Below are 26,367 nucleotides of genomic sequence, written 5' to 3'. Positions count from 1 at the left end.
TGACAGCAGCGAGCCTGATGCGCAGCTTGAACTCACAAACTGCGCGATCATAATCTGAGCTGAAGTCCACACGCTTAACCGACTGAGCCACCCAGGTGCCTCTTGAAGCCGCTCCTTTAAAAATGCAAACCAGGGGTGCCTGGGTGGCTCTGTGGTTAAGTCTCTGACTTGGGCTCAGGTCATGATCTCACAGTTTGTGGGTTCGTGACCCGTGTCAGGTCAGGAGCCTGCTTTGGATTCTGTGTCTCCCCCTTCTCTGCCCCTCCCCTGCTCGCACTCTGTCTCTATCTCTCAAGAATAAACGTTAAGAACATTTTTGTAAAGTGCAAACCAGTGGGCCCTCCCTGCAGGCCGCAGCCTGACAGGCTGAGCAGCCCCCCAGGCTCCTGACGCCTCCTCCCTCAGGGGTGGCACAGGGCCTCGCCTCACTATGCCAACAGCGGGGCACAGCGCGCTCACCTTCATGCTCGGCGCCAAAGCTGATGGTGAGACTGTTCTAAAAGGCCTCCAGTCCATTTTCCAGGAGCAAGCGATGACAGAGTCGGTGCACAACTGGCAAGACCACAGTTATTTAGCGGCCTTCGTAAACCAAAAAGGCAGCTTTGCCAATTTGAGAATTCACCCACATGGATTGGTATTGTTGGCACTTCAGAGTTATGATGGTGATTCGCAAGGCCAAGTTGAGTCTTTTGAAAAAGTAGAAGAGAGAATGGAAGAAGAACTGAAGCGATGACCACCCATGGACAGATAGTGGCCCACTGCTGATGGCTGCCTGGTTGAGTATGACACAGAGGTGCCTGGTGTAATGAAGATTCACCTTTCAGAACATTACAATTCTACACTCAAAGAAATTTGGAAATATTCTCATCCTTAAGTGGGGGTGTTAACCTGGCAGAGGGTGATTTAGGTATATCCAAACCATCGTGGGCAGTGGAAAAGACTACAGTGGCACTGATTCTAGGGGGTGGAGATGGGGACATATGTGAAATAGTCAAACTGAAACCAGTGATGGTCCCTATGGTAGAGATTGACCAAATGGTGATTGATGAATGTAAGAAATGCATGTGAAAAACATGAGGCGTCACCTTAGACAAAACTTGAAAGAGCCTACTTTCAGGTTCTAATAGAAGACTCTATCCCAGTACTGAAGAGATACACCAAAGAGAGTTTATGTGATTCATGATTTGACAGCTGTTCCAATCTCCACATCTCTGGAAGGTTCCACATGGGAGTTTCTCAGGCTAATTCTTGAACTCTCAATGAAAGTACTGGAACAGGATAGGAAATATTTTACACATGGTAACTGTCAATTTGACAGAAGCACTGTCAACTCCATGATCAGCTCGGGAGGCTGTACTGTCCTATGGAATTCTAAGGGATCATCGATGTTCTTTCACACTTGGAATTGTGGGTATTTACACTGTTTGGTAGAAAGAACCTTGAAGACCAGTATCCCCTAATCATGCATGCTGCAAAAAGCCTTCCTGACCTTCTTATGCTGTATACGACATCAAAATGAGTCAGGCAACAGTGAATTCTTTCAAGTTTTCTTTTTTTTTTTTCTGATTCTTATTTTTAATTAAAAAAAAGTAAATGGGGGCACCCGGGTGGCTCTGCCGGTTAATCGCCGACTTCGGCTCAGGTCATGATCTCACGGTTTATGAGTTTGAGCGCCGCATGGGGCTCTGTGCTGACAGCTCATAGCCTGGAACCTGCTTCAGATTCTGTGTCTCCCTTTCTCTGCCCCTCCCCTGCTCGTGCTCTCTCAAAAGTAAATAAACATTAAAAAAAAAAAAAAAAAAAACCTAAATGGAAAAAGTATATTTGGATGGGCTAGGGTGTTTCTTCTTTTTTTAAAGTCAGCTTAAGGATGAACAGACAGCACAGCGATGGCTAAATGCACTTAACTCCTAGAATGTGACTTTTGTTACTTTTTTTGTGTGTGGGCTTTTCGTTTCTGTTGTGATCATCAAGATCACAATGATTGAATTTAGTTGTTTGGAGGAATGAACATCACTGTTTTGGTCTGGAGGGAAGTTCTTGATGGTGCTTCTTTCTCCCCAAATTGACTTATTAGATATTGAAATTTGGTGCTTGTAAGAGTTAAGAAAAAACGAATGGCAACGTTTCAGAGAAAAGTATAAATTAGAAAAAAAAAAAAAGGAAACTATCAATGTTAACTATCACTTCTTGAAAACAATTCTTACTGTTTTATGTAGACAGGCAGAACTAGTTTTCAGTGAAAACATTTGGGAACACCTTGTAGACACAGGGTGTCATTGGATATTGCTAACAAAATGTGCCACAAAAAATTTCTCATTTCTTCATCTATACAAGCTTTGTTCTGGGATTAGTTCTGGTTTTGACTGTGCAGAATTACTGAATTTTAGAAGAATGCAGTTAATACTTTTGTTCCAGAATAGTCCACCTGGACCACCCACAACCATATTCTAAAATGCAAGCAAGCAAAAAGGCATTTTACAGAGGCAAAGACTGAATCCCAAAATGGTAAAGCAACTAGTTCAAGGTTACTCAATGAATCTGACAGCTGGCAGTCCTGCATGCTTCCCATCAGGCTTCAAAGCTGACCTGAGGCCAGGTGACAATGCCATATTCTGCCATGACCTGGAGGCCAGTAAAGAAAGACTTTCTTGAGAGCATTTGGGACAAGGGGGTCTAGAGCTTATATAATTCACAAATACACTTGGGTATTTATGTGTGTCTGTGAAGTTTTAGCTACATACAAAGGATTTACACTACATATTATATCCCCATTGCAAATATTCTTGGTGCATCAGCATATTTGCATATAAAGGGGTGAAAAGTTCTGTAGTAAAGAAACACCTTTTAACTCAGCAGTCTCTGAATTTATTGGCCATTTGTTTCCTCAGTAGCTCGCATAAATTGTATGAAACTAATCACCTTTTTTTGCATAAAAGTTTTTTGGGAAAGGCTATTCTGAATGTCTGTGAAGAGTTTACTGTTTAAACATGGTACATTTAAATGAGATTATATACTAAAAGCATAAAACTTGCTAATAAAGAAAATGTCCAGGATACAGCTTGTGAAAGTAAAAATTTTATTTTGATTGATTTCTCAATGTATATAGTTCAATATAATGCCAGTTTTTAATGGCAAAAATTTGGTTCCACTGAAACTCCATGATGCTACAGAGAGCTACTACTTTTTCCAGGAAGTAAGTAAACAGCTGGAAATAGAAAGCAAAACTTTCTAGCAGCATGGCAACTTATTAAGCTGCAGACCTAACAAGCCTGCAACTTATATACTAAAAATGGCACAAACATGAGCTGGTGACAAAAGTGAGAAATGGAGAACAAGATGTGAACACCAAAAGGAGCAGTATAGGTCCTGTGAAGACAACAAAAAACCAAATATAGCTGTAAGAATTTTTAAGGATAATTATAGAAAAGGGAACCAAATGTTTTACTCAAATGTTTTTTAGAGCCTTTCTTTAGAGATACAAATATATATATATATATATTTATCCAAAAATATGTTTTATACAGATAAATGCTTCTCAATTAAAGATGGGACCAAAGCTATAGTTATAACATAAAGCACTGTCTTTTATAAGACTATTTATCCAACTCAATTTTTGATTTCTTTAGGATTAGCGCAGTGTTTTCCAAATATAATTACCCAACATTCTTTTTATAGATATAAATCAAAGTAGGCATTATTTTTAAAAAGGGTTTGTAGGTTAAACAGTATTTTTCTAAGATGCTGTGCATATAGAACTTATAACAAGCCCCATTAAGAATCATTATTAACAAACATATCAAAAAGGGCTATAGTCAACTTTGCTTCTTTATAGTAAATATTTAATTTTCTGATTTCCAGTTTATAAGTGTTGAAAATGCACAAGAAAGATTTTTCTTCACATGTAGTTTTATGTTCATATATTTTGATTCAATACATACGGCAATAAATCTCCACACATCGTAACCAATAGTATGTTTTCTTTTAAATGGGGATGTGACATTAACAACCGTTACCTATATAATAAAGCACACAATTGTTTTAGCGAATTTACAAATCTTTTTCCCCAGGTGTAAAGACTACAAAAATTCCTAAAAATTAGAGGATACTTGAAAACATATTAAAGTTTGACTTCCAACTTTATAGTATTTCCATTTTACCCTGAAAGATAACTTAAAAAATATGACCTTGCTGGAAGAGGCCATCTTGCTAATATAAAAAATTGGTGACAGCAAGAAATTTTATCACTGATATGTAGAATTTTTGTAAATAGTTATCTCTCCAAATCATTAGAAAAACATTCAAAGATAAAAAACAAAATAAAATATGGTGGTGGTCCCTAAACTATTTTGAAGGCAGGTAGCTTAGTCTAAGCTAAATATTTTTTTCACTCATAGTAATCATCCTTCCCTCAAATGCCCTTTAAAAAAATGCATGAAACAGTACAATAGCAAGAATCAAAGAGCACAAACTGTATTTTCAAGGACAGAAAAAAATCTCTAGTGCTGAAAGATATAGTAAAAAGCAGATTTCTTTGGGGACATTAATCAATTAGATTATAATTCATTATGAAGATTTCTCTTTTCTATTACGGGGAGAGTCTGCTCCATTTGAAGTTACTGTTCCATTTACACCATTTTCTGAAAAGAGAAAAGAATCAGGGTTACTCTCTTTTCTAAAGAAATGCAAAGAATATCATCTTTATTCATAAAAGTACCTTCAGAAAAGGAAATTTAAAACCTCGTATGTATCCGTTTGTCCTTATGTAAAACTTAGTGGTATTTTTAATAGTATTTAACCAATCATAAAACCTGGTAACATGTAACACAATGAACCAAAAGTAGCAAATTAAAAAAAAAAACTATAATATGTCAATTGTATCTCAAAAAATATAAATTAGAAAAAGGCAATTACTATATGTAAATTTATAATTTATAAAAAATTTTAAAAAAGTGACAGAAAACAAAAAATTCTAAAATCAATTACAAGAATTTTAAAATAGTAGTCTTACGAGCAGTACTTTTGATAGAAATAAAGAACCTTTTCACATTTGTCTGCAAAGTTCTTAGGGATAGGTTTCTTTACAATACACAGAGTCGGTATTTAGGATAACTCTTATGTTTAGGAGTGTACTATGGCTGCCTTCTTCTTCAAGTTATGATGGATATATATATATATATATATATATATGTATGCATGTATGTATGTATGTATGTATGTGTGTGTGTATGTGTGTGTATATAACTAATGTCAGACTCATCTCTCCAAAAAGATCCATAAAAGTTGGAATACAAGGGAATGCAAGCTGGTGCAGCCATTCTGAAAAACAATATGGAGGTTCCTCAAAAAACTAAAAATACAACTACCCTACGACCCAGCAATTGCACTAGTAGGCATTTATCCACAGGATACAGGTGTGCTGTTTCGAAGGGGCACATGCACCCCCATGTTTATAGCAGCACTATCAACAATAGCCAAAGGATGGAAAGAGCCCAAATGTCCATCGATGGATGAATGGATAAAGAAGATGTGGTATGTATAGACAATGGAGTCTTACTCGGCAATCAGAAAGAATGAAATCTTGCCATTTGCAACTACGTGGATGGAACTGGAGGGTATTATGCTAGGTGAAATTAGCCAGAGAAAGACAAACATCATATGACTTCACTCATATGAGGGCTTTAAGAGATAAAATAGATAACTAAGGGAAGGGAAACCAAATAAAAACAGGGAGGGGGACAAAACAGAAGAGACCCATAAATATGGAGAACAAACTGAGGGTTACTGGAGGGGTTATGGGAGGGGGGGATGGGCTAAATGGGTAAGGGGCCATAAGGAATCTACTCCTGAAATCATTGTTGCACTATATGCTAATTAATTTGGATGTAAATTAAAAAAATAAAATTAAAAAAAAAGTTGGAATACAAAACTTGGCTGTTTGAAGACAATGAAAAAAAATACAAACAAGGCAGCTCTGTGTATTTCTCCCAATTACTGAACATGCATGCACAAAGCAAGACTCAGAGAAGTCAAGCACAGAGCACTTCCTTTGCAAGTACAAGAGAGCTGATTACTCTATAATAACAGGAAGAAAAAAATTTGAATTCAGAATCTGTCAGAGAAGACAGATTATACAAATAGTTGTTGATGTCCTAGGAATGAGGGCAAACTGGAAATGGATACTGTGACAGGATAGAATGATCTACCCATATTCAACCCAGAGCCTCTATAAACACATCTAGAGCCTACACACATTGTTATATAAAATGTCCAGTATTCAATTAAAAATTACCAGCCATCAGAAAGCAAGACCAAATGACTAAAAACCAAGAGAAAAAAAGTATGTATCAGAAATAGATCTTCGTTCTTTTCAGCCAGCACCAGGTGATGGGCCTCTCACGGGACAACTGGCACAAGCCCTGCAAAACCAGGGGCAAGAGAAAGTTCTTCCACAAGAAGCAGAAGTATGAGCTCGGATGCTCTGCCCCATATACACAGTCCCAATCTGGGGAGGCAATAAGAAGTACTGTGCCTTGAGGCTGGATGTGGGGAACTTCTCCTGGGGCTCTGAGTGGAATTACTGACACTGTCTACAATGCATCCAACAGTGAACTAGTCCACACCAAGATACTAGTGAGGAATTGTACTGTGTTCAATGACAGCACACCATGCTGACAACAGTATGAGTCCCACTATGGGCTGCAAGCAGGGAGCCAAGTTGATTCCTAAGGAGGAAGAGATTTTAAACAAAAAAGAATCAAAGAAATTTCAGAAGAAATGTAATGACAGGAAAAAGAATGCCATAATCAGCAGTCTTTAGGAGGAACAGTTCCATCAGGGCAAGCTTCTTGTGTGCATTGCTTGAAGACCAGGTCAGTATGGCTGAGCAGATTGCTATGTGCTAGAGCGCAAGAAGCTGGAATTCTATTTGAGGAAAATCAAGGCCCAGAAAGAAAGAAATGAAAATATGGAGAATTTCACCAGAGAACTAAAATCTTTAATCCTAGAACTGGAAAATACAGTAACTGAAAATGCAGACTTAACAAATGAACAGTAGATTAGGCACAACAGAAGAGACCAGTGAACCAGAAAAAATACTCAGACTGAAACTCAAAGAAAAGGGATGAAAAATGCAGGCAGTATGAAAAGATGTAAGAGACAGGGGAAGGGGATTTAACACATATTATTGGAGTTCCAAAAGGACAAGAGAGAGAATGGGACAGAAGGATATTTGAAGAAATTATGGTCAAGAATTCTCCAAAAATGTAAAAGAAGCTAAGCCACGACTCAGGAAACTCTATAGACAGAATGCAGGATAAATACAAAGACAACCACACCCAGGGACATCACAGTATAACTGCCAAAAAACAAAGACAATAATTATCACACTGGATGAAAATAAATCCAATTATATGTGTTTACAAGAGACACAATTTATATTTAATAACAAAGAAAGGTTTAAAGTAGAAAAAATATAGAAAAAGATACACCTCAACATTTTACCAAAAGAAAGTTGGTGTAGCAGGGTGCCTGGGTGGCTCAGTCAATTAAGCGTCTGAATCTTGATTTTGGCTTAGGTCATGATCTCATGGTTTGTGAGTTCGAGCCCTGTGTCTTTCCCACACTGTCCGGCAGATTCTCTCTCTCTCTCTCTCCCTTTCTCTCTGCCCCTCCCTCACTCTCTCTCCCTCAAAATAAATAAACATTAAAAAAAACTGTTGTATGGGGCGCCTGGGTGGCGCAGTCGGTTAAGCGTCCGACTTCAGCCAGGTCACGATCTCGCGCTCCGTGAGTTCGAGCCCCGCGTCAGGCTCTGGGCTGATGGCTCAGAGCCTGGAGCCTGTTTCCGATTCTGTGTCTCCCTCTCTCTCTGCCCCTCCCCCGTTCATGCTCTGTCTCTCTCTGTCCCAAAAATAAATAAACGTTGAAAAAAAAAATTAAAAAAAAAACAAACTGTTGTAGCTATAGTAAATTCAGACATTTACTAGAGATGAAGGTGGACATTCATTAAGAGAAAAGGACATATTCAATAGGAATTTAGAACAACCCTAAATTTTGATGTACCTACATCTTCAAAATATTTAAAGCAAAAACTTATAAGCTACAAGGAGAAGTGGTCAATATCTCCTGTAATAACTGACTGAACAAACAGAACTCCTTCCACCAAAACAGTAGAGATATAAAAGACTGAACAATACAGTAACAAATCTGACCTGATATATAATGGAATATCCAACAAATACGGAAAACACACTCTTTTGAAGTATAAATGGAACATTTACCAAAACTGAACACATGCTGAGCCATAATGAAAGTCTCAATAAACGCCAAAGAACTGAAATCATTCAGAACATGTTCTTAAACAATAACAGAATTAAGCTAGAAATGAGTAACAACAACAACAAAACCACTAGAAAATGCCCAAGTAGATGTTAATTAAACAATGTATTAATAAGTAATGCATGGGTCAAAGAAGAAACCAGATTGGAATTATAATATCCTGAACTGAATGATAATGAAAAAGACATATCAAAATTTGTAAAATGCAGCTAAAGCAGTGCTGAAAGGGAAAGTCTGCCCTTAATTGCAAGTAATTCACAAGATGGGTGGAAAATCAATGATATAAAAATTCATTTCAAGAAGGTAAACCACAAATAACAAAACAGCAAATCAAGCCCCAAAAAGGGAAATGAGAACAGAAATCAATGATATGACTATGAAAATCAATAAAATCCCCCACAAATGTTGGTTCTTGGCTAATGGAAAAAAAAAAGAGATAAAGGCATAAATTACTAACATAGGGAATAAGATACCACTGTTGTACACAAATTAATAAAAGAATATTAGGAATAATTTTACCAATATAACTGCAATGGACAAATTCCTTGAAAACACAACTTACCAAAAGAGACACAATAAGGAATAAAATATCTGAATAATCCTATTATCTATTAAATAATGTAAATATCCTCCCCTAGAGAAGATTCTAGGTTACATGGCTTCACTGATGGATTCTTCCAAACATTTAAGTACGAAACAATGCTTGAAATCACACAAAGGATAAAGCTATTAATGGTTTGTTTATTTATTTTTGAGAGAGACAGTGTGAGTGGAGGAGGGGCAGAAAGAGATGGACACCAAGGATTCCAAGCGGGCTCCGCACCGTCAGCACAGAGCCTGATGTGGGGCTCAAACCCACAAAACCACAAGATCATGACCTGAGCAGAAACCAAGAGCTGGACACTTAACCACTGAGCCACCCAGGTGCCCCTCAATAGTTTTTATAAAGCCATCATCACCCTGATACCAAGATCTGACAAAAATATTACAAAAACAAGAAGAAAAACAGATTAATTAGAGGCCAATCTTTTGTGAATACAGATGCAAAAATTCTAAAAAAATACTGAAAACACCAATCTACTAAAAGTGATGCATTATCATCATCACCTTTATGCCATAAATGCAAGACTGGTTTTACATCTGAAAACAAGTATTTTACAAAAAAATACCCATCAATATCCTTTATGAATATAGATATCAAAATGCTCAATAAAATACTAGCAAACCAAATCAAACAACATCTTAAAGAGGATTATATACCATGACCAAATGGGATTTATCCCAGGAATGCACTGTTGGCTTAACATTCAAAAATCAATTAATAGGAACACATGATATCAAAAAAATGGACAAAAACCATCTGATGATCTCAGTAGTAGATGTAGAAAAAGCAAGTGACAAAATATAACATTCTTTCATAATGAAAATACTAACAAACGAGAAATAGAAGGGAACTTCCTCATGCTGCTAAAGACATTTAGGAAAACCCATAGGTAATAACATCATACTTAATGTGAAAAGACTAGATGCCTTCCTGATAAAATCAGTAACAAGGTAAGAATGTCTGCTCTCACTACTTCTATTCAAAATTATTCTGGAGGTTCTAGGCAGGGCAATATGGCAAGAAAATGAAATAAAAATCATACAGATTTGACAAGAAGAAGTGAAGCCATTTCTATTTGCAGATGACATGGTCCTACATACTGAAAATGGCAAGGAATCCACACAAAACTTCACTAGTCAATAATAAACCTAAAAAATTCAGCAATGTTGCAGGATAAAAGATAAATATGGAAAAATCAATTCCATACTGGCAATGATTAACACAAAAATGAAATTAAGAAGACAATTCTATTTACAGTATCATCAAAAAGAATAAAATATTGAGGAATAAAAAGAAATGCAAGACTTACATACTGATAACTATAAAATTTAATTGAAAGAAATGAAAGAAGACCCAAATAAATGGAAAGACATCCATGTTCATACTTCCCAAGTAAATCTATACAGAGTCAAAGTAATCCACATCAAAAGCCCAGCTGGCTTTTTTGCAGAAATTGACAAGCTGATCCTAACATTCATATGGAGGGGTGCCTGGCTGGTTCAGTCATTAGAGAATGTGACTCTTTGTCTGGGGGTCATGAGTTCAAAGCCCCATGCTGGGTGTAGAGATTACTTAAAATCTTAAAAAAAAAATTCACATGGAAGTGCAAGGGACCAGAGTAACTAAAGCATGAAAAAGGACAAAATGGAAGACTCACATTTCCTGATTTCAAAACTAACCAGAAAGCAACAGTAATCAAGACAGTGTGGTATTGGCATAAGAATAGGTACACAGATTGACAGAATAGAATCGAGAGCCCAGGAATAAATTCTTACTTTTGGATCAACCGATTTTCTCCCCTCGCCAAAAACAAGTTATTTATTCTGCCCTGTAAGCACTTGACCAACTGGTTTTCAATAGGAATATCAGGACAACTTAATAGAGAAAGGTTAGTCTTTTTGACAAATGGTGCAAGGGACAACTGCATATCATATGTAAAAACAATGAATGTAAAATGGTGCAACTACTTTAGAAATCAGTTTAGCAATTTCCCTGAAAATGTTAAACACACAGTTAACTATAGGACCCAGCAATTCATTCCTAGGTATATATCCAAGAAAGCAAAAACAGGGGTTCAAGCAAAAGCTTGTACATAAATGTTTACAGCAGCATTATTCATAGTAGCCAAAGAGTGGAAACAATCCAAATGCCTATCAACTAATAAATGATAAACATAATTTGGTATATTCACACAATAGAATAGTATTTGGCCATAAAAAGGAATAAAGTATTGGCATATGCTGCAATGTATATATGTTGCATATGTGCATATACATCCACTTAGGTACATGCTAAGTGAAAGAAATCATTTGCAAAAGATCACATATTATATGATTCCATATACTATGCAGAAAAGACCAATCCATAGAGACAGAAAATAGGTAAGTATTTGTCAGGAGTAGGGGGAAGAAAGGGATAGGAAATGACTGCTAGTGGGCATGGGGTTGCTTTCTGGGGAGATAAAAATGTTCTGGAATTAGATAGTGGTTCACGAACTTTGTGAATATACTTAAGAACCACTGAAACCTACACTTTAAAGGTTGAATTTTATGGTATATGATTAAATTTGGTATGGTATTAAATAAATATTACTCAGAGAAATTAAAGACAACCTAGGTAAATAGAAGTATACACCATGTTTACGCCCTGAAGTGCTCTATTCTCCCTGAAATGATCTATAGATTCAATGTAATTCCAATCCAGTTTCTCAGCAAGAGTTTTTTTGGGGGGGAGGGGGAGAGGGCGGGGGTGAAAATTGACAAAGATGTACAAAAATTTATACGAAATACAAAGGCCCAAGAATTACTTAGACAAGCTTGAATAGGACAAGGCTGGAGGACATAAACTATCAAATATGAAGACATACAAGAAGCAAACCAGTCATAAAACTGGATAAAACTGGAGTCGATAAAACTGGAACTCCCTGGGTCACAGTTCCAAGTATAACACCAAACAGAAGTTCAAAAAAATTATTGCAATGTCAATGCCTTTTCAATCAAACTCCAGAGGAGAAAAGAAGGCAGATGCAGGCTCAAATATGAAAGATCAAGCAATAGGAAGTTATAGAAAGAGCTCTTCCAGTTGGGACTAAAGGGCAGATGGGAAGGGGCTGTAAAGAGGTTTTGTATTCTAAATATTAGTAAGATGCTTGAAAGCACAAACTACCACTCTCTAGGTTAGTTACTGGCTACTAAAACAGCCCAAACATACCAGTCTAATGGAAAGCTTGGGAAAGAGAAATTTAGTGGACAGCTTTTGAGGGGAATAACTGACCTCACACAATAACTGTAGAATGGGGCAAGTTTTACTTTGCCTCTAATTTTGCTAAAGAGAGAGAAAAAAATTTCTTTATAAGATTTTAAATCTTAATACGTTTATAATAAGACTCCACAACATTAAAAAAAAAAAATGTTTTCCACTGCTTACTGAATACAAACCTGTTCCTTTCCTAGAAGACCTGCCTTTAGTCACTGTTGGTTTCTTCTTCACAGTTGGTGCCTGAAAAGTAGAATGTTCTCTCCACCTCCGAAGCTGAAAATTAATGAACTTCCACATCATGAAGGCTTGGGTAATGCAAATGGATGCCAGGACAGCAATTCTGAGGATATTAAAGTCAATAAACAAAACATTAAGAGTACATCAAAACAATGTCATTGAATGAAGCATTCTATCTTGCACTGACAGAATTAACTTAGTGCTAAATTCCCAAGGCTGACAAGATTATGTTAATAAACAGTTATTCCATGAGTAGTTAATCCCCAAAGTCAAAGAGATCCTTTAGTATTTCAATTCAGACATATGCAACTGCAACAGGTCTGATATCAAATCAAATAAATATGCTCCCCCCATATTTGTCTCTATTTTTTTAAAGGGGATTTGTATCATAAATTGGTAATACATACTATATGGCAGGACAAAGTGAGAAAAATGTTAAATCGATTGTACCTTACAGCTAACACATTGAAGTTCCCAGCACTGAAATCCAATTTCTGGTTCTCTGCTCTTGCAAGGCCAAAGCCAACAGTGAGTACTGAAAGAATTAAAGTCAGAAGTCTTCCCAAAACAAACAAAACTGCCCACAGAGAAAACCTGTAAGAAAAATATCCTAAGTCAAATTCATAAAATTGCAAAGATATGAAAAGATTCTAATATGAATCAGATTCCTATTAAGTAAATGCATATTCAGACAGCATTTCCTATTGTTCTGCAAAAGAGATTCGGAAGTAAAATGTCTGGGATAGGCTATATACTATATCACACTCTTGAAGATACATAACAGCATATTTAAGATTCTAGGAAGTCCAATAAAGAAATAATTAATTTTGAGAATGCAAGCTGGTGCAGCCACTCTGGAAAACAGTATGGAGGTTCCTCAAAAAACTAAAAATAGAACTACCCTACGACCCAGCAATTGCACTACTAGGCATTTATCCAAGGGATACAGGTGTGCTGTTTTGAAGGGACATATGCACCCCCATGTTTATAGCAGCACTATCAACAACAGCCAAAGGATGGAAAGAGCCCAAATGTCCATCAATGGATGAGTGGATAAAGAAGATGTGGTGTGTATGTGTGTGTGTGTGTGTGTGTGTGTGTATATACACACACACATATAATGGAGTATTACTCGGCAATCAAAAAGAGTGAAATCTTGCCATTTGCAACTACGTGGATGGAACTGCAGGGTATTATGCTAAGTGAAATTAGAGAAAGACAAAAATCATATGACTTCACTCATATGAGGACTTTAAGAGACAAAACAGATGAACATAAGGGAAGGGAAAGAAAAATAATATAAAAACAGGGAAGGGAACAAAACATAAGAGACTCTTAAATATGGAGAACAAACAGAGGGTTACTGGAGGGGTTTTGGGAGGGGGGATGGACTAAATGGGTAAGGGGCCATAAGGAATCTACTCCTGAAATCATTGTTGCACTATATGCTAATCTGGGTGTAAATTAAAAAAAAAAAAAAAAAAACAAGTTAATAAAAAAATTAAATTTAATTAAAAAAAAGAAATATTAATTTTTATTTAGCTGATCTCTTTTTTAAGTATAACTATCATTAATGATCCTCAAAATTATCGGTACATAGAAAAATTTTCAAAAATGCTAAATAAGACAAAACAAAAGCTATCCTGTTAACAGAACACCCATTCCCATTTAATAGGCCTACTTTTACTTTTTTTTTTAAAACAAGTCATAGTGCTCTAATTCTGTTTTCAGTCCAATTGTGCCGCTGAAATGTTTTAGCATCTTATATAATCTATTATTTAATCTTCTTCTTCCCTGTTACTTTTATCCCTATTATCACTTCCTTATTACTCCTCCTCCAAAAGAAAAACATGCATTAAACAAGAGAAGTTATAATAGAAAAGTAAACCCTAAAACTCTTCCAAATTACAAGTTTCAATGTAACATCTGGCTAACTAAGACAAGACTCCATTTTAGAGAATAAAATACCGTCCTGAATTGTAAAATCGTTTCATTTTATTTAAAGCTACTACTAACAGCTTACAGAGTGATATAACTGCCGGCAGCAGGAACCTTGGCAATAGCACAGTCCTTGACAATACAGGCCCTGACTCTTTAATTACACAAGAAACAGAATGGCTAAGCAACTTACCCTTTCTGATACTTTTCGTCACTAAAATAAAACAGGCGGGAAATGTGGAAAAGAAATTCAACAAAATAATGCAGCACCAGAAGAACAAGTCCCAGATGATTCAAGCTGTTAAAAGAACAAATTTAAAATGTAAAGATTAATTAGCAGACAGATTAGCATACTATCTACCCAGTCCATTTACACATCCAAACAAAATCCCAACTCACTTTAAAAGATAAGCTCCAGCGATGTGAAAGAGGTAAAGACCAATGTAGACAAGCTGACGAGGAATATCTTCCTGTAAACAGAGATGCATTACAGATTAAAACATGCGGAAACATTTCCGTTCCTTAGTAGCAGTGTGGTAGAGTGAAAAATACACTCTTAGAGAAGACCTCAGAGAAGACCTATTCAGCCCCAGCATTCTACCCCAGCTGCTACACGGCTTTAGCACCTTACTAGGCTTCAGCTGTCTCACCTGGAAAATGTGACTCAATACTTGGGTTTGCCTGAATCAGAAGAACTCAAAATCCCTTTCAGGGCCAAAACCTATGGTTTCTTTCTTTCTTTCTTTTTTTTTAAATTTTTTTTTCAACGTTTATTTATTTTTGGGACAGAGAGAGACAGAGCATGAACAGGGGAGGGGCAGAGAGAGAGAGGGAGACACAGAATCGGAAACAGGCTCCAGGCTCTGAGCCATCAGCCCAGAGCCCGACGCGGGGCTCGAACTCACGGACCGCGAGATCGTGACCTGGCTGAAGTCGGACGCTTAACCGACTGCGCCACCCAGGCGCCCCTGGTTTCTTTCTGTAATAAACATCTATTAAATGACATAATGTTGATAATCACAATGCTGCCCTTCTAATATTAAAATTGCTATGTTTATAGCAGTAGAGATGCTTTTATTTAAAGTAGTATTCATATTTTTTAGCTCATGCTTTGAATCCCTTTTAACCGTTATAACCATTAAAACTGAAGGTTAAAATTTTATCTTCTCACTTAGGATACTACCTTGTTATATAGTCTTTCTCCTTCTAATAACCCTGTAAAGCCACATATCCAGATTCTACTTTTTGCTTTTCTTTTTTCTTCCACAGTCCCTAGTGACCTGGTTATCTTAAAAACCGTGTTTAAAAAAAAAATGTGAGTCAAGGGCTACTAGTGGATCATGAAATCAATTTAGGAGTCACACTAGTATCTTTTAAAATATGAAATAAACTAGAAAATACTAGGGTGTACAGCACATTGCACTGTTTCATGAAAATTTTATTATGGTTTTCACACACACACACACACACACACACACACACACATTAAATTATAATGTAAAATATGATTTTTCATCTTGACTTGCAGTCAAAAATATTTGTAAAAACTGACAGTGTTAAACCCAATGAACACTTGTTAATTAATGAAATGCATAGACTTCTCATTTCTACTCTCTCTGGTTTTTGCTCTTCCACACATGTATGTTTGTGTGTATGTGTGCCTGTGTGTATAAAACATAGTTACATTAGCCTGATCTACGTGTAGTATAAAGCTGTATTAATCTGGTTAGTACTATTCATGTACTACAGCTGCTAATTACAATTTTTTACATGGTGGGTTGATGTTAAATGGACTGAACTGTATTCTTCTGGAACCTCACAAAACTCATGTCTGCCACCTAGTACAGCTGAGTGCAGGTCTCTACAGTTCAGTAGAGTTACTTCCCCAAATCTTTGGAGAAAGAACAGAGATTTTACAATTGTAGTTTTGAAACTGAAAACTCTTCTCTAGTAAGAATGGTACAAAGATCAAGTGTTAGAAAGGTAGGAGAAGAGTCAGATATTACCACACATAGTACTATGTTTTGGGACTGTCAGAGAAAAAACCCAAGATAGAACATCAACTTTAGAGAGGTTCTTCCATTTGGAAAGAGAAGGATCTCTGAAAAGGAACTTTCTTAATTAAGATTTTCTCCACATAATTTTTAAACTTCCAATGAAATATTTCTCCCTACAAAAGGAGACAGGGAGAACAATGTCAAGACTAACATGCTAAAAATTCAACAAGGGAACCTTTTTCTGCTCTTACAATAATTTTAGAACAGCTCACTGGTAGTGTTATAAATGTGTTTTCATATGCTATGAATAGAGGTGCCACTAAATATATACATGATATACATGTTTCCTAGAGTGTGGTATTCATAGCACTGGCACTGTACAAAATAATTTTAGATAGTACACAACAAAATACTTTTGTTGCGTATAGTTACAATACTTTTAACTATAATTTTAATTAAAATATTTTAAGTTAGAGCAAGTGGCATGTAAATGACTTGATATGGGAAATACCATATTCCTTCAGATGTGTTAATCAATGCTCCAAATTTCTGAGGCGAAAAGAGACCAGGGAGACTCTCGATACTTATAACAAAAGCTCTGAAGTGTTTAAATTACTGACTGAACACTAAACTCATTTTCTTACATAAAAACTTGTGTAACACAATGGAATTAATTTTCTGGAATGACTGCAGGAAAAACTATTTTATAGAATCTAACTTCTTGGAGGGGATTAAAAAATATTTAATTTCTAAAAAATGTTTATTTATTTTGAGAGAGAGAGAGAGAGAGCAGGGAAGGGGGGAGAGAGAATCACAAGCAGGCTTCTTCATGCTGTCAGTGCAGAGCCTGACGAGGGGCTTGAACTCACAGACTGTGAGATCATGACCTGAGCTGAAGTCGGACGCTCAACTGACTAAGCCACCCAGGTGCCCCAGAAAGAGCTTTTAAAATAGTTTCTACAACTTTCCAAAGGACAGAGGATCAAGAAATCTTTTTCCAAATAACATTCCCTTCAGCTATATACAAACTGACCAATGTCTATAAAGGAATGTTTGAAAGTCCAACCAGAGAAAAAGTTTAAGTAAAAACGGGTGACACAGAGGAGTGTTAATATTACAGGGAATGGTGGAGATTGTTGTGAACTGGAGAACACACATTCTACATTAAAGACATTCCCATATTCTTTTAAAATTACAAAGGCAATGGGGATGATATAACATGATTTTTTAAAAGAGAAATTTTACCTATATTTCAATTAGATCATGGCTATAATGGCACCCCTATTTTAGGCCAAACTCCTCCAACATTCTCCAATCCTTGTGGGGTTAGAGCTCCACTGGCAGGGTGATTATATGTCTGAGGCCAACAACAACCTTGCCTAGCACTATGGTCTCTGGGGTTACACATTTCCATGGAGTGAGGGGAATGGGAAACAGAGGTGGCTGGGTGAAACCTGGCCATCTTAGTTCACTGGCCACATCAGAGATTCCAGTTAGGCAGTCAGCAGACCGTCCAAGAGCATCGATCATTGTTCTACAATCTAGTGTCTAGCTGAATTGCTGAAAGAAAGCTGTTTTGGCTTCTCAAGACATTTTCACACAGCATCCTATAATATTATTACGTAAACAAATGTTTTCTATCAGGAGCCAGAAATTAGGTTTTGTTTATTTTGTTTAAAGATTAATAAACTTCTTTTGTATTTGAGTGGAAAAAATATATAATGAAAATGAGTTATTAGAAAAGTTTTATCAAGCTCTTATATATTCTTTTTTCTAAAATTTTTTTAATGTTTATTCATTTTTGAGACAGAAAGAGAGAGAGAGAGAGAGAGAGAGACAGAGTGTGAGCGGGGGAGGGGCAAGGAGAGAGGGAGACACAGAATTCGAAGCAGGCTCCAAGCTCTGGGCTGTCAGCACAGAACCCGACATGGGGCTCAAACCCACAGACTCTGAGATCATGACCTGAGCCAAAATTGACCGCTTAACCAACTGAGCCACCCAGGTGCCCCAAGTTCTTATATATTCTTAATGCTAATGTTTAAGTAGTTTATATAAGAATGATTTCATTCTTATGAATGATGAATTAAAATTCTAATAGTCTCATTTTTTATGGAAAATCTAGTAAATATAGGACATTAAGTCAAAACAAGTTCTAAAATTATAAATAACTTCAAGTGACATTTTCAGTTGTTATTCAAACATCTTTTTATTAAAAAGATCAGACATATACTTCAGTAAAATTCTATCTTTATAAGAAAATGCTTTTCTTAATTACACACTACTAAAAACTTGACTTTAAATGGAATAGCATAAATATGCCCAAATACAAGGCAAAGATTTTCGCCTAAACCACACATGGAGCCACCTCCTATTTAAATCTTTTCAAAGCTCTTATGTTATAGGGATCTAGATCATTATTTTGAGCAACAAATATATGTTTGGGGAAGTTACACAGCCTGAAGAACCTTAATCAATGTTACTTCTAAGTCCTTATAGAGGTCTAACAGAGGAATCACTAGAGGGAAGATGATGCACTTTGGAAAAACGGAGTTAGAGGATTCAAAATTGGCTCTAGTGATGAATGACAGGTATGAACAACAAAGTTGCATGTGGAAAGTGTGAATATAACTTTCATGAAGTGGGAATGCGAAAATGCATTACATCTAATTTAAAATACTTCATATGACAATGCAATATGCATGTAGAATTAAACGAAATAAACTGAATATTGGAAATAAAGTATTTGGCTATCTCCTCTAGACTTCCCTGAAAGCTCATATATTCAAGTTGGCTGAGAAATTACATGGTTAATCTTCTTATGGGCAAAATGGAGTAATGTTTATATGGAGCCATACATACTGTATGCAATTAAAATATTCTCCTCAGGAGAAACTGAGTTATTTGTGACTAACACACCCCTTGAACTGCTACTAACAGTGTTCCTTCCTTTCTTCATTTCTCTGTAGGATCAGTTCGAAACAATCACTGTACTAGTTTCTTCCAGTAAAGAGTTCTTCCAAAAATAATTTTCATAGAGTAAATTTTAAGAAACTGTTTAACACATATGCAGCTGTTACTTTCAAATTATGTTAATTACTTGAAACAGTTACTTTCGACTGTCATATGTAGGTGTTAAAAATAGTTTCAGTTAAGTTCTAAGTTATGCAAATTATTCCATAAAAATTAGATTGCATTTCTGGAGAAATGCCATCTGGCAGGAATTGATAAGGAAAGAACTTTGAAAACTAAAATGAACATTCACTTTGAAATGTCCCTCTTTATTTACATGGTCAAGGAACAAGACAGAGACATATGGATTAATAATGAAGCCCAAACGTCTTATGTCCATGGGTATACAAGTACATACATGAAGAAAGCTTTAAATATTTGAGCCATGGTAGTAAGACATCAAGAAACTATGATGTTCTCAGCAATACTGCCCAACAGAAGTTTCTGCGATGATGGAAATGTTCTCTATCTCTTCTATCCAAAATGGCAGACATGTAGCCACTTGTGGCTAAGTGAGTACTTGTAATAGGGCTAAGTGTGACTCAGAAAGTAAATTTGGTTTTTAATTGTAATTACTTCATGTATTAAAAAAATTTTTTTTGCTGCTACTTAATTTTGAGAAAGAGAGAGAGAGTATAAGTGGGAGAAGGGCAGGGACAGAGAGGGAGACACAGCCAAAGCAGGCTCCAGGCTCTGAGCCCTCAGCACAAAGCCTGATGAGGGGCTTGAACTCACAGACTGCGAGATCAGGACCTGAGCTGAAGCTGGACACTCAACCAACTGAGCCACCCAGGCTCCCCAACTGTAGTTACTTTAAATGTGGCCAGTGGCTTCTGTTTTGGACAATACAGCTCTAGGACATCTGTGGTTCACATTAGGTGCTTAATGAATATGGAAGGACTTCTGGAAATTGTGAGCCTAAGAATCTTATCTTAACACAGTTCTTTTTTTTTCTTTTGTTATTTTGAGGGAGAGAGAGAAAAAGAGAGAGTAAGAGCTCATGAACAGGAGAGGGGCACAGAGAGAGGGAAAGAGAGAATCCCAAGCAGGGTCCATGCAGTTAGCAGAGAGCCCAACTGTGGGGCTTGATGTCATGAAATGAACTGTGAGATCATGACCTGAACTGAAATCATGAGTCAGAAGTTCAACCAACTGAGCCACCCCTTATCTTAACATAGTTCTAAGCCAAAAGTTTTATGGATCTTCATCCTTATCCTTATAATCAACTTAACTAGAAAAACATTCTTCTTGATACAAGAAATTAATGTAAAGATAACTTCTTTCGAGACATAGTACATGAACTCTAAATTGGTGCTATTTTCTAATCATAGCAGACATCAGGACAGATGTTGTTGATGACAAACACATAGGACACAAAAAACACAGACACAAAACAGTAGTAAATCAGGTATCTATACTCATGGATTAACTATTTGCAGTACATAAATAAATGTGGCTTTGGAGAAGGCAGAGATAAACTGGTCACATTACACTTCTATCCTGAAAAGCTTCTCAAAGCAAGGAGGCTTTAAATGCAGAAAAATGTAAATACATATATAACAAATAGTATAAAGAATCCCCATGTAGCCATACCCATCTTTAATACTTGTTAACTCAGGACCAAACTTGTTTTGTCCATATTCCCACCCATGTTTCCTATATGGGGATTTTATAAATAATCTCTCCCTGAGAAAGGGAATAAGAGCATTTGATTAGTTTAAAGGTATTCCCAGAAAAAGAACTGATGTGCTGGGATCATAAAACTAGAGACTATCAGTGTGAACGAAGACCAAGGAGAGAAAAGAGGAAAAAAGGAGCAGAGAGGAGGCTGTATATACCAAAGAAACCCATAGAGGACAGGTGAACAGCTGTATTTTATTTTATTTACTTATTTATTTCTTGAGAGAGAGAGGGAGCATGAGTAGGGCAGAGGGAGAGAGAGAGAGAATCTTAAGAATCTTAAGTCCTGAACCAGGGCTCGATCCCATGATCCCAGGATCATGAGCTGAGCTGAAATCAACTGACTGAACCACCCAGATGCCCTGAGCAGTTTAAAGCAACAGGGAAGTGGTACAGGTTTGAGAGAAGAAAGGGTTAAATAAGGGAACTAAAATTTACTTTGCGGACATCCGACTTCAGGAGTACGGAGGATAAAGCAGAAAGAAGGATATCGCACTGCTCTGGTAGTTATTTGTTCAAATACAACAAACAACAAACAAACATCTTTCCCACATGTTAAAAGTATGCTCCACCCATTTCAGGAAAAGTTTCACCGCTGAGTGTTTAACTATGGTTTACTTTATTTTATACTGAATTTTTCACTGCGACTTAGCACATAGAACGGTTAGTTGTAAAATAATTTGATTAATCCTTTTGTCTCATTTGTGAAACTCCTAAGAGTATCAATAATATAAAACTAATGTTGCATTTTGAAATTTTAATTTTAATTTATTTTAAATTACCACTAATACAATTTTAAGACAAGTGATTAACATGTCACATGTAAAAGATTCCACTCGAAGATAAAATAGGACGAAAGGTTTACATCAAGAGATACGTGAGGATATTTAGTCTCTGACGAAAGAGGGGAGGTGGGAGAATAATGGGAGAGTTGAGGTGGGAAGGAAAGGGGGGAGGTTACACACATGAGGAAATGTTTAATTTTAGAGTGACTTTTCAAAAAAGGAAAAAATGACAAGACAGCTTTCAAAGTTACAAAATCTCAGCTTACTTTTTTGGTTTTCTGGAAGTAGAGTTCAGGAAAAGCATGAAACCAGTAAGCCAACTGGGCTATGTAGAAAAACTTCATTTGAAATCTGCACAAGAAAGCAAAAAATGTCTTTTAAAGCATAATATTTTAAAAGAATAAAGTAAAACACTGGAAATCAGGGTGTACTACGGAGCTCCCTTTGTGTTATCATTTCATGTCCCCCCCGCAATACTCTGCACCCCGCCCAGCAGCCACTTCCCCATCTCCCTAGAATATTCTTACCACCAGTCAATTCCTCAGGATTAAACAGCAGATGCAAAGACAGTATCTGCAGAACCCTGATGACGTGCAAGCTGGCTGAGAGGTACCAGAGCCCCTTGTCTATTAGCAAATTAATACTGATTAGTATGTCGTGTTAGGTACTGAAAACATAAGGAACATGACCGAGGGAATCAGTTCACAGACCTGTAAGGTTTCATCAAAAGGAAAGCAGGAAGCACAAAAAGACAGACACAAAAGTGAAGGTGTATAGATAAACCATCACCCGAAACTGGTATAATCCCAACTGCAGATATCCCCTGGATTTTTTCTTAGGGAAACTCTACCTGGTTGGAACCCTGACAGAGTCTCAAAAGAATGGAGGCAAACCAGAATTAGAAAGAGGGATAAGGCATAGAAGTGTTCCCTTGGAGATAGATCTAATCAGCCTAGAATCAACAGTCTCATGACATTATAACCCTCCAGAGCCCCTGCTTTCTCTTTGTTCTCCATTCTCCTACTCCTCCAGATTTCTATAATAGAAAACACAAAGCCAATCGGGAATAAGTTTTTTGCGGAGAGGGGAGATATAGTCCCATATAAACCTGATGTCTACCATCCTATTCCATAAAAGCTCATTGAATTAATATCATTTTTAAAGTCAGAATGACTCAGCAGTATGGGTATTACTGCTGGACCTAAAACAAAGGTATGCATGGCCATGTTGTTCCCTTCTTATCTTTTTCTCCAACTGTTACATCATAGGGCATTTACTGAACACTGTCTAGGTGGTGAACACCTACATACAGCCTGGCACAACGAAGGATATATAATATAGAGATAGTTCCTACTGCTGTCAAGGTACACAGAGTCTTGGTGGGCATGCGTACAATATAACTTACACAAATGAGGCAATTATAGAACATTCAAGACAATATAGAGATATTACCAAAATACACCAAAAAGACAAATTCAGGAAAGCAAAAGACAACACAGGCTAAAGTAGCAAGGAAAAATAATGCGGAATAGTCCTACTAGAGCTGGGCTTGAAGAATGAGTCATTTAGCAAAATGTCTTTGCAACACTGGGCTGTTTTACAGGTCTATATAGACACCTTGGGGGCTAGGAAGATAAAAGAGACAACAATCCCTACCTTCAAGTTTACAGTGTAAGAGAACAAGAAATGAAAGGAATAAAAAGAGACTAGGATAAAGAAAAGGAGCAAAAGTATGGAGAAGATGGAGAACTGATGAGCAGAAAGGATGAGGGAGAAGGGAAAACAGAGAACTAAATTCCGATTCTTGTTAAAATCGGTTTTCTCAAGCTAATGAACATGTTGGAAATATTATATACATGAAAAAAGCACATTTTTTTTCTTATGGCAGCAGGACTGCCGATGACGTAGCTACTGTATGAATTTGCAAAGTCCTAAAGAGAATGACAAGAACGGATTCTGCTTAAAAGTGACATGACCATGGTCCATTACTAGGAAAAGCCTGCTAAAAATGACTTACGTCATCAGGTTATGGGGATAAGCCCTCCACAAGATAGTTGGGTCTGAGATGTAGTTTTCCTAAGAAAGAAGATATAAAAATTAGCCTATGGAGTACAATGCAAACTTCTTGGAAAATAACACTGTATTTTCATTTCTTGAACATTTATAATTTCCCAGACCAGGCTCCAAAGAGTCCTACTGAAGTTGAACTTTTTAGTTATTTCTGAGTCTGTTGAATTGCTTATTTTAGCAAAGTAAAAACCACTATGAAAGACATGAGGTCAAATAAGAATAATTCCTGGCCTTCAAAATTCTTTCAATTCATCAGGGTAAAAAACACATGTAGGTGAACAAACATAAAACAACCTAAAACCAGTAATGTACATAATAGAGGTTAACAGTGGCTACAGGAGAGATGAATTTTGTCTCGGGTAATCGGAGGAGGGTTTTGAGAAAGACGTGGCACTTGGCAGTGGATGGAGGGTGAAGGTGTTGCCAAGTTTTATAGGATGATGTCCACACACCGACCCGATCTATTCAGTGAGAATTATTGTACACGTAAAAACAAACAAACAAAAAAACCTCTCAAATGACTTATCTTTAATAAAAATAATTTCCCACTGAAATGTGTACTTTTATATTTTTTTCAAAACATTGTACACTAGATTTTAAGCTAAAATTACATACATTTATAAAGTATTATACAAACAGCAGTATAAAATGGAATGAGCCCTGGAAAGATTGAGTTTTAGTGTATTTCCAACATTAAATATCATACACTTGCCTGTTTACTCATCTTTAACACAGTAATGCAAAAAAATTGTGTGTCCTGATAAACTCAAAAATTTGTACACTCTGGAGTCCATATAAATTTCAGAGATTGTGAATATTAAAACTGATGTAGATACTCCCTTCCCCCTCATTAGTTAGAATGATACACTTAAAGGTTTTGATAGCTTTAACTGAAAAGTTATATAATATTTTAAGTTGCTTGGACAATACTTGACTTTTTTTTTTTTTTTTTTTCAGTAGGCTCCACACCCACCTTGGAGCCGAACATGGGGCCTGATCTCATGACTTTGAGATCAAGAGTTAGGCACTTAATCAAATGAGCCACCCAGGAGCCCTTCAGACTATTTTTAAAAGAGGAAATGACTGGAAACATTACAACTCATGGAACCCACTAAAAGTATCACTGACCTCTGACTCTTTTTGCTAATAGAGAGTTATCTACAAATGACTACAAGATACAAAATCGACATTCAGACTGACTGAAAATGAATAACTTTCTGAAACATAGACATAGTTTAGAATTTCTGCTGTATAAAAACTAATCAAAAGAGCCATTTATCGCTGAAATCTGATTTATACTAGTTCAAACAGAATTCCTCATCTTAGATAAGAACAAGAATACAAGAGGGATTTTCTAAGGTTCAGGATTTGCTTACGAGCATTAAAAATAGGACATCATTTTTTGTTCTGGGTATACAACATAAATACTTTGAGAAATGAAAACTTCAGCACAGTATATACTTACAGATATTAGAATGAATGTGCCCCAAATACAAGAGAAAAGGTAGAATGCACTAAGCTGACCAGATTCATTAAACTTGCTGTGTTTCGTTTTGGAGAAGTGCATTCGCCTATTAATTTTCTAAAAATAAAAACAACCATTAGTAATTAAGAATATATTATAAAATATATTTAATACATGACTACCACAGTATGGAGAGCTAGTACTTTACAAAGTATAGATTTCTAAGATTGCATACTTACATCCAACACATACTCTTGAATTATGGCATGAATAATTATCGCCACTAGCATGTAGAAGAAAACTGTAGCCAAATCTTTGATACCATAGTAATAAAGGGATGCTGATTCAGCAGCTTGTTCTTCTGAAGGCCAAAAAGGACAGGACACACATACACAAAAATATACATTAAGATTATAAAAACAGCACTAAGTACAACATAGTTATGGAAACAAACAAAAGAAGACTAATAACCTAATAAATAAATCCCACAGAAACATCATAGGTAATTTGCCTTTAGACATTTTGAGTCTTAGGAGCAATGAAAATTGAAGACACCACCTAGAAATCTAAGGCCTCAGAAATTACTTACAAAAGATTTGACACGTGTTAGTTACAGCCATTACAGCCATCAAAGACCAAAAAATAGGGAAAGGGAGGCCATACTCACATCCTCGAAAAGACTGTAAAATTGGTATTATTCCAGGTAGAGATCGGATTATACTTAGGTTACACAAAGTTATACTTAGCCTGTATGTCTGTCTTTTCATGGAATTTTGAAACTTTCTACCTCATTTCAAATTAAACACTTCATTATGATTCTGATGGAAAAAAATGATTTAATCTATATATGAATTAGTTTTGCTCTATAAGCAGTAGAGATAGAAGCAACTGCTACTTAAAATTGGTTTTAATCCTTGAAATTGTCATTTTTCAAAACAAATCTTAATCAAATACTTGTGAATTGCTATAGCTTATTACCAAGCT

General features: G+C 36.3%; 1 protein-coding gene and 1 pseudogene across 1 annotated transcript in view; one reads left to right on the top strand and one right to left on the bottom strand.

The window, feature by feature from the left end:
• The first annotated feature begins 416 nt into the window (after nucleotides 1-416).
• Nucleotides 417-1,519, top strand: LOC121038018 (spermine synthase-like; annotated as a pseudogene).
• A 1,541-nt stretch (nucleotides 1,520-3,060) lies between these two features.
• The window catches only part of TRAM1 (translocation associated membrane protein 1), a 32,856-nt gene continuing 9,549 nt past the window's right edge, over nucleotides 3,061-26,367 (bottom strand). Inside the window, exons 3-11 of the mRNA XM_040487626.1 lie at nucleotides 25,623-25,744; nucleotides 25,384-25,500; nucleotides 23,866-23,924; nucleotides 22,115-22,199; nucleotides 14,777-14,847; nucleotides 14,571-14,675; nucleotides 12,890-13,033; nucleotides 12,382-12,542; nucleotides 3,061-4,640 (exon numbers count right to left, since the gene is read on the bottom strand). Of these exons, the coding sequence (XP_040343560.1) occupies nucleotides 4,567-4,640; nucleotides 12,382-12,542; nucleotides 12,890-13,033; nucleotides 14,571-14,675; nucleotides 14,777-14,847; nucleotides 22,115-22,199; nucleotides 23,866-23,924; nucleotides 25,384-25,500; nucleotides 25,623-25,744 (938 nt within the window). The 3' untranslated portion in view covers nucleotides 3,061-4,566. The remainder of the gene's footprint in view (nucleotides 4,641-12,381; nucleotides 12,543-12,889; nucleotides 13,034-14,570; nucleotides 14,676-14,776; nucleotides 14,848-22,114; nucleotides 22,200-23,865; nucleotides 23,925-25,383; nucleotides 25,501-25,622; nucleotides 25,745-26,367) is intronic.

The sequence above is a fragment of the Herpailurus yagouaroundi genome, unplaced genomic scaffold (assembly GCF_014898765.1).
Source record: "Herpailurus yagouaroundi ecotype Mexico unplaced genomic scaffold, PumYag 165, whole genome shotgun sequence".
NCBI classification, from domain to species: Eukaryota; Metazoa; Chordata; class Mammalia; order Carnivora; family Felidae; genus Herpailurus; species Herpailurus yagouaroundi.
Note: the sequence above shows the minus strand (reverse complement) of the source record. Positions and strands in the feature narration are given on the sequence as shown.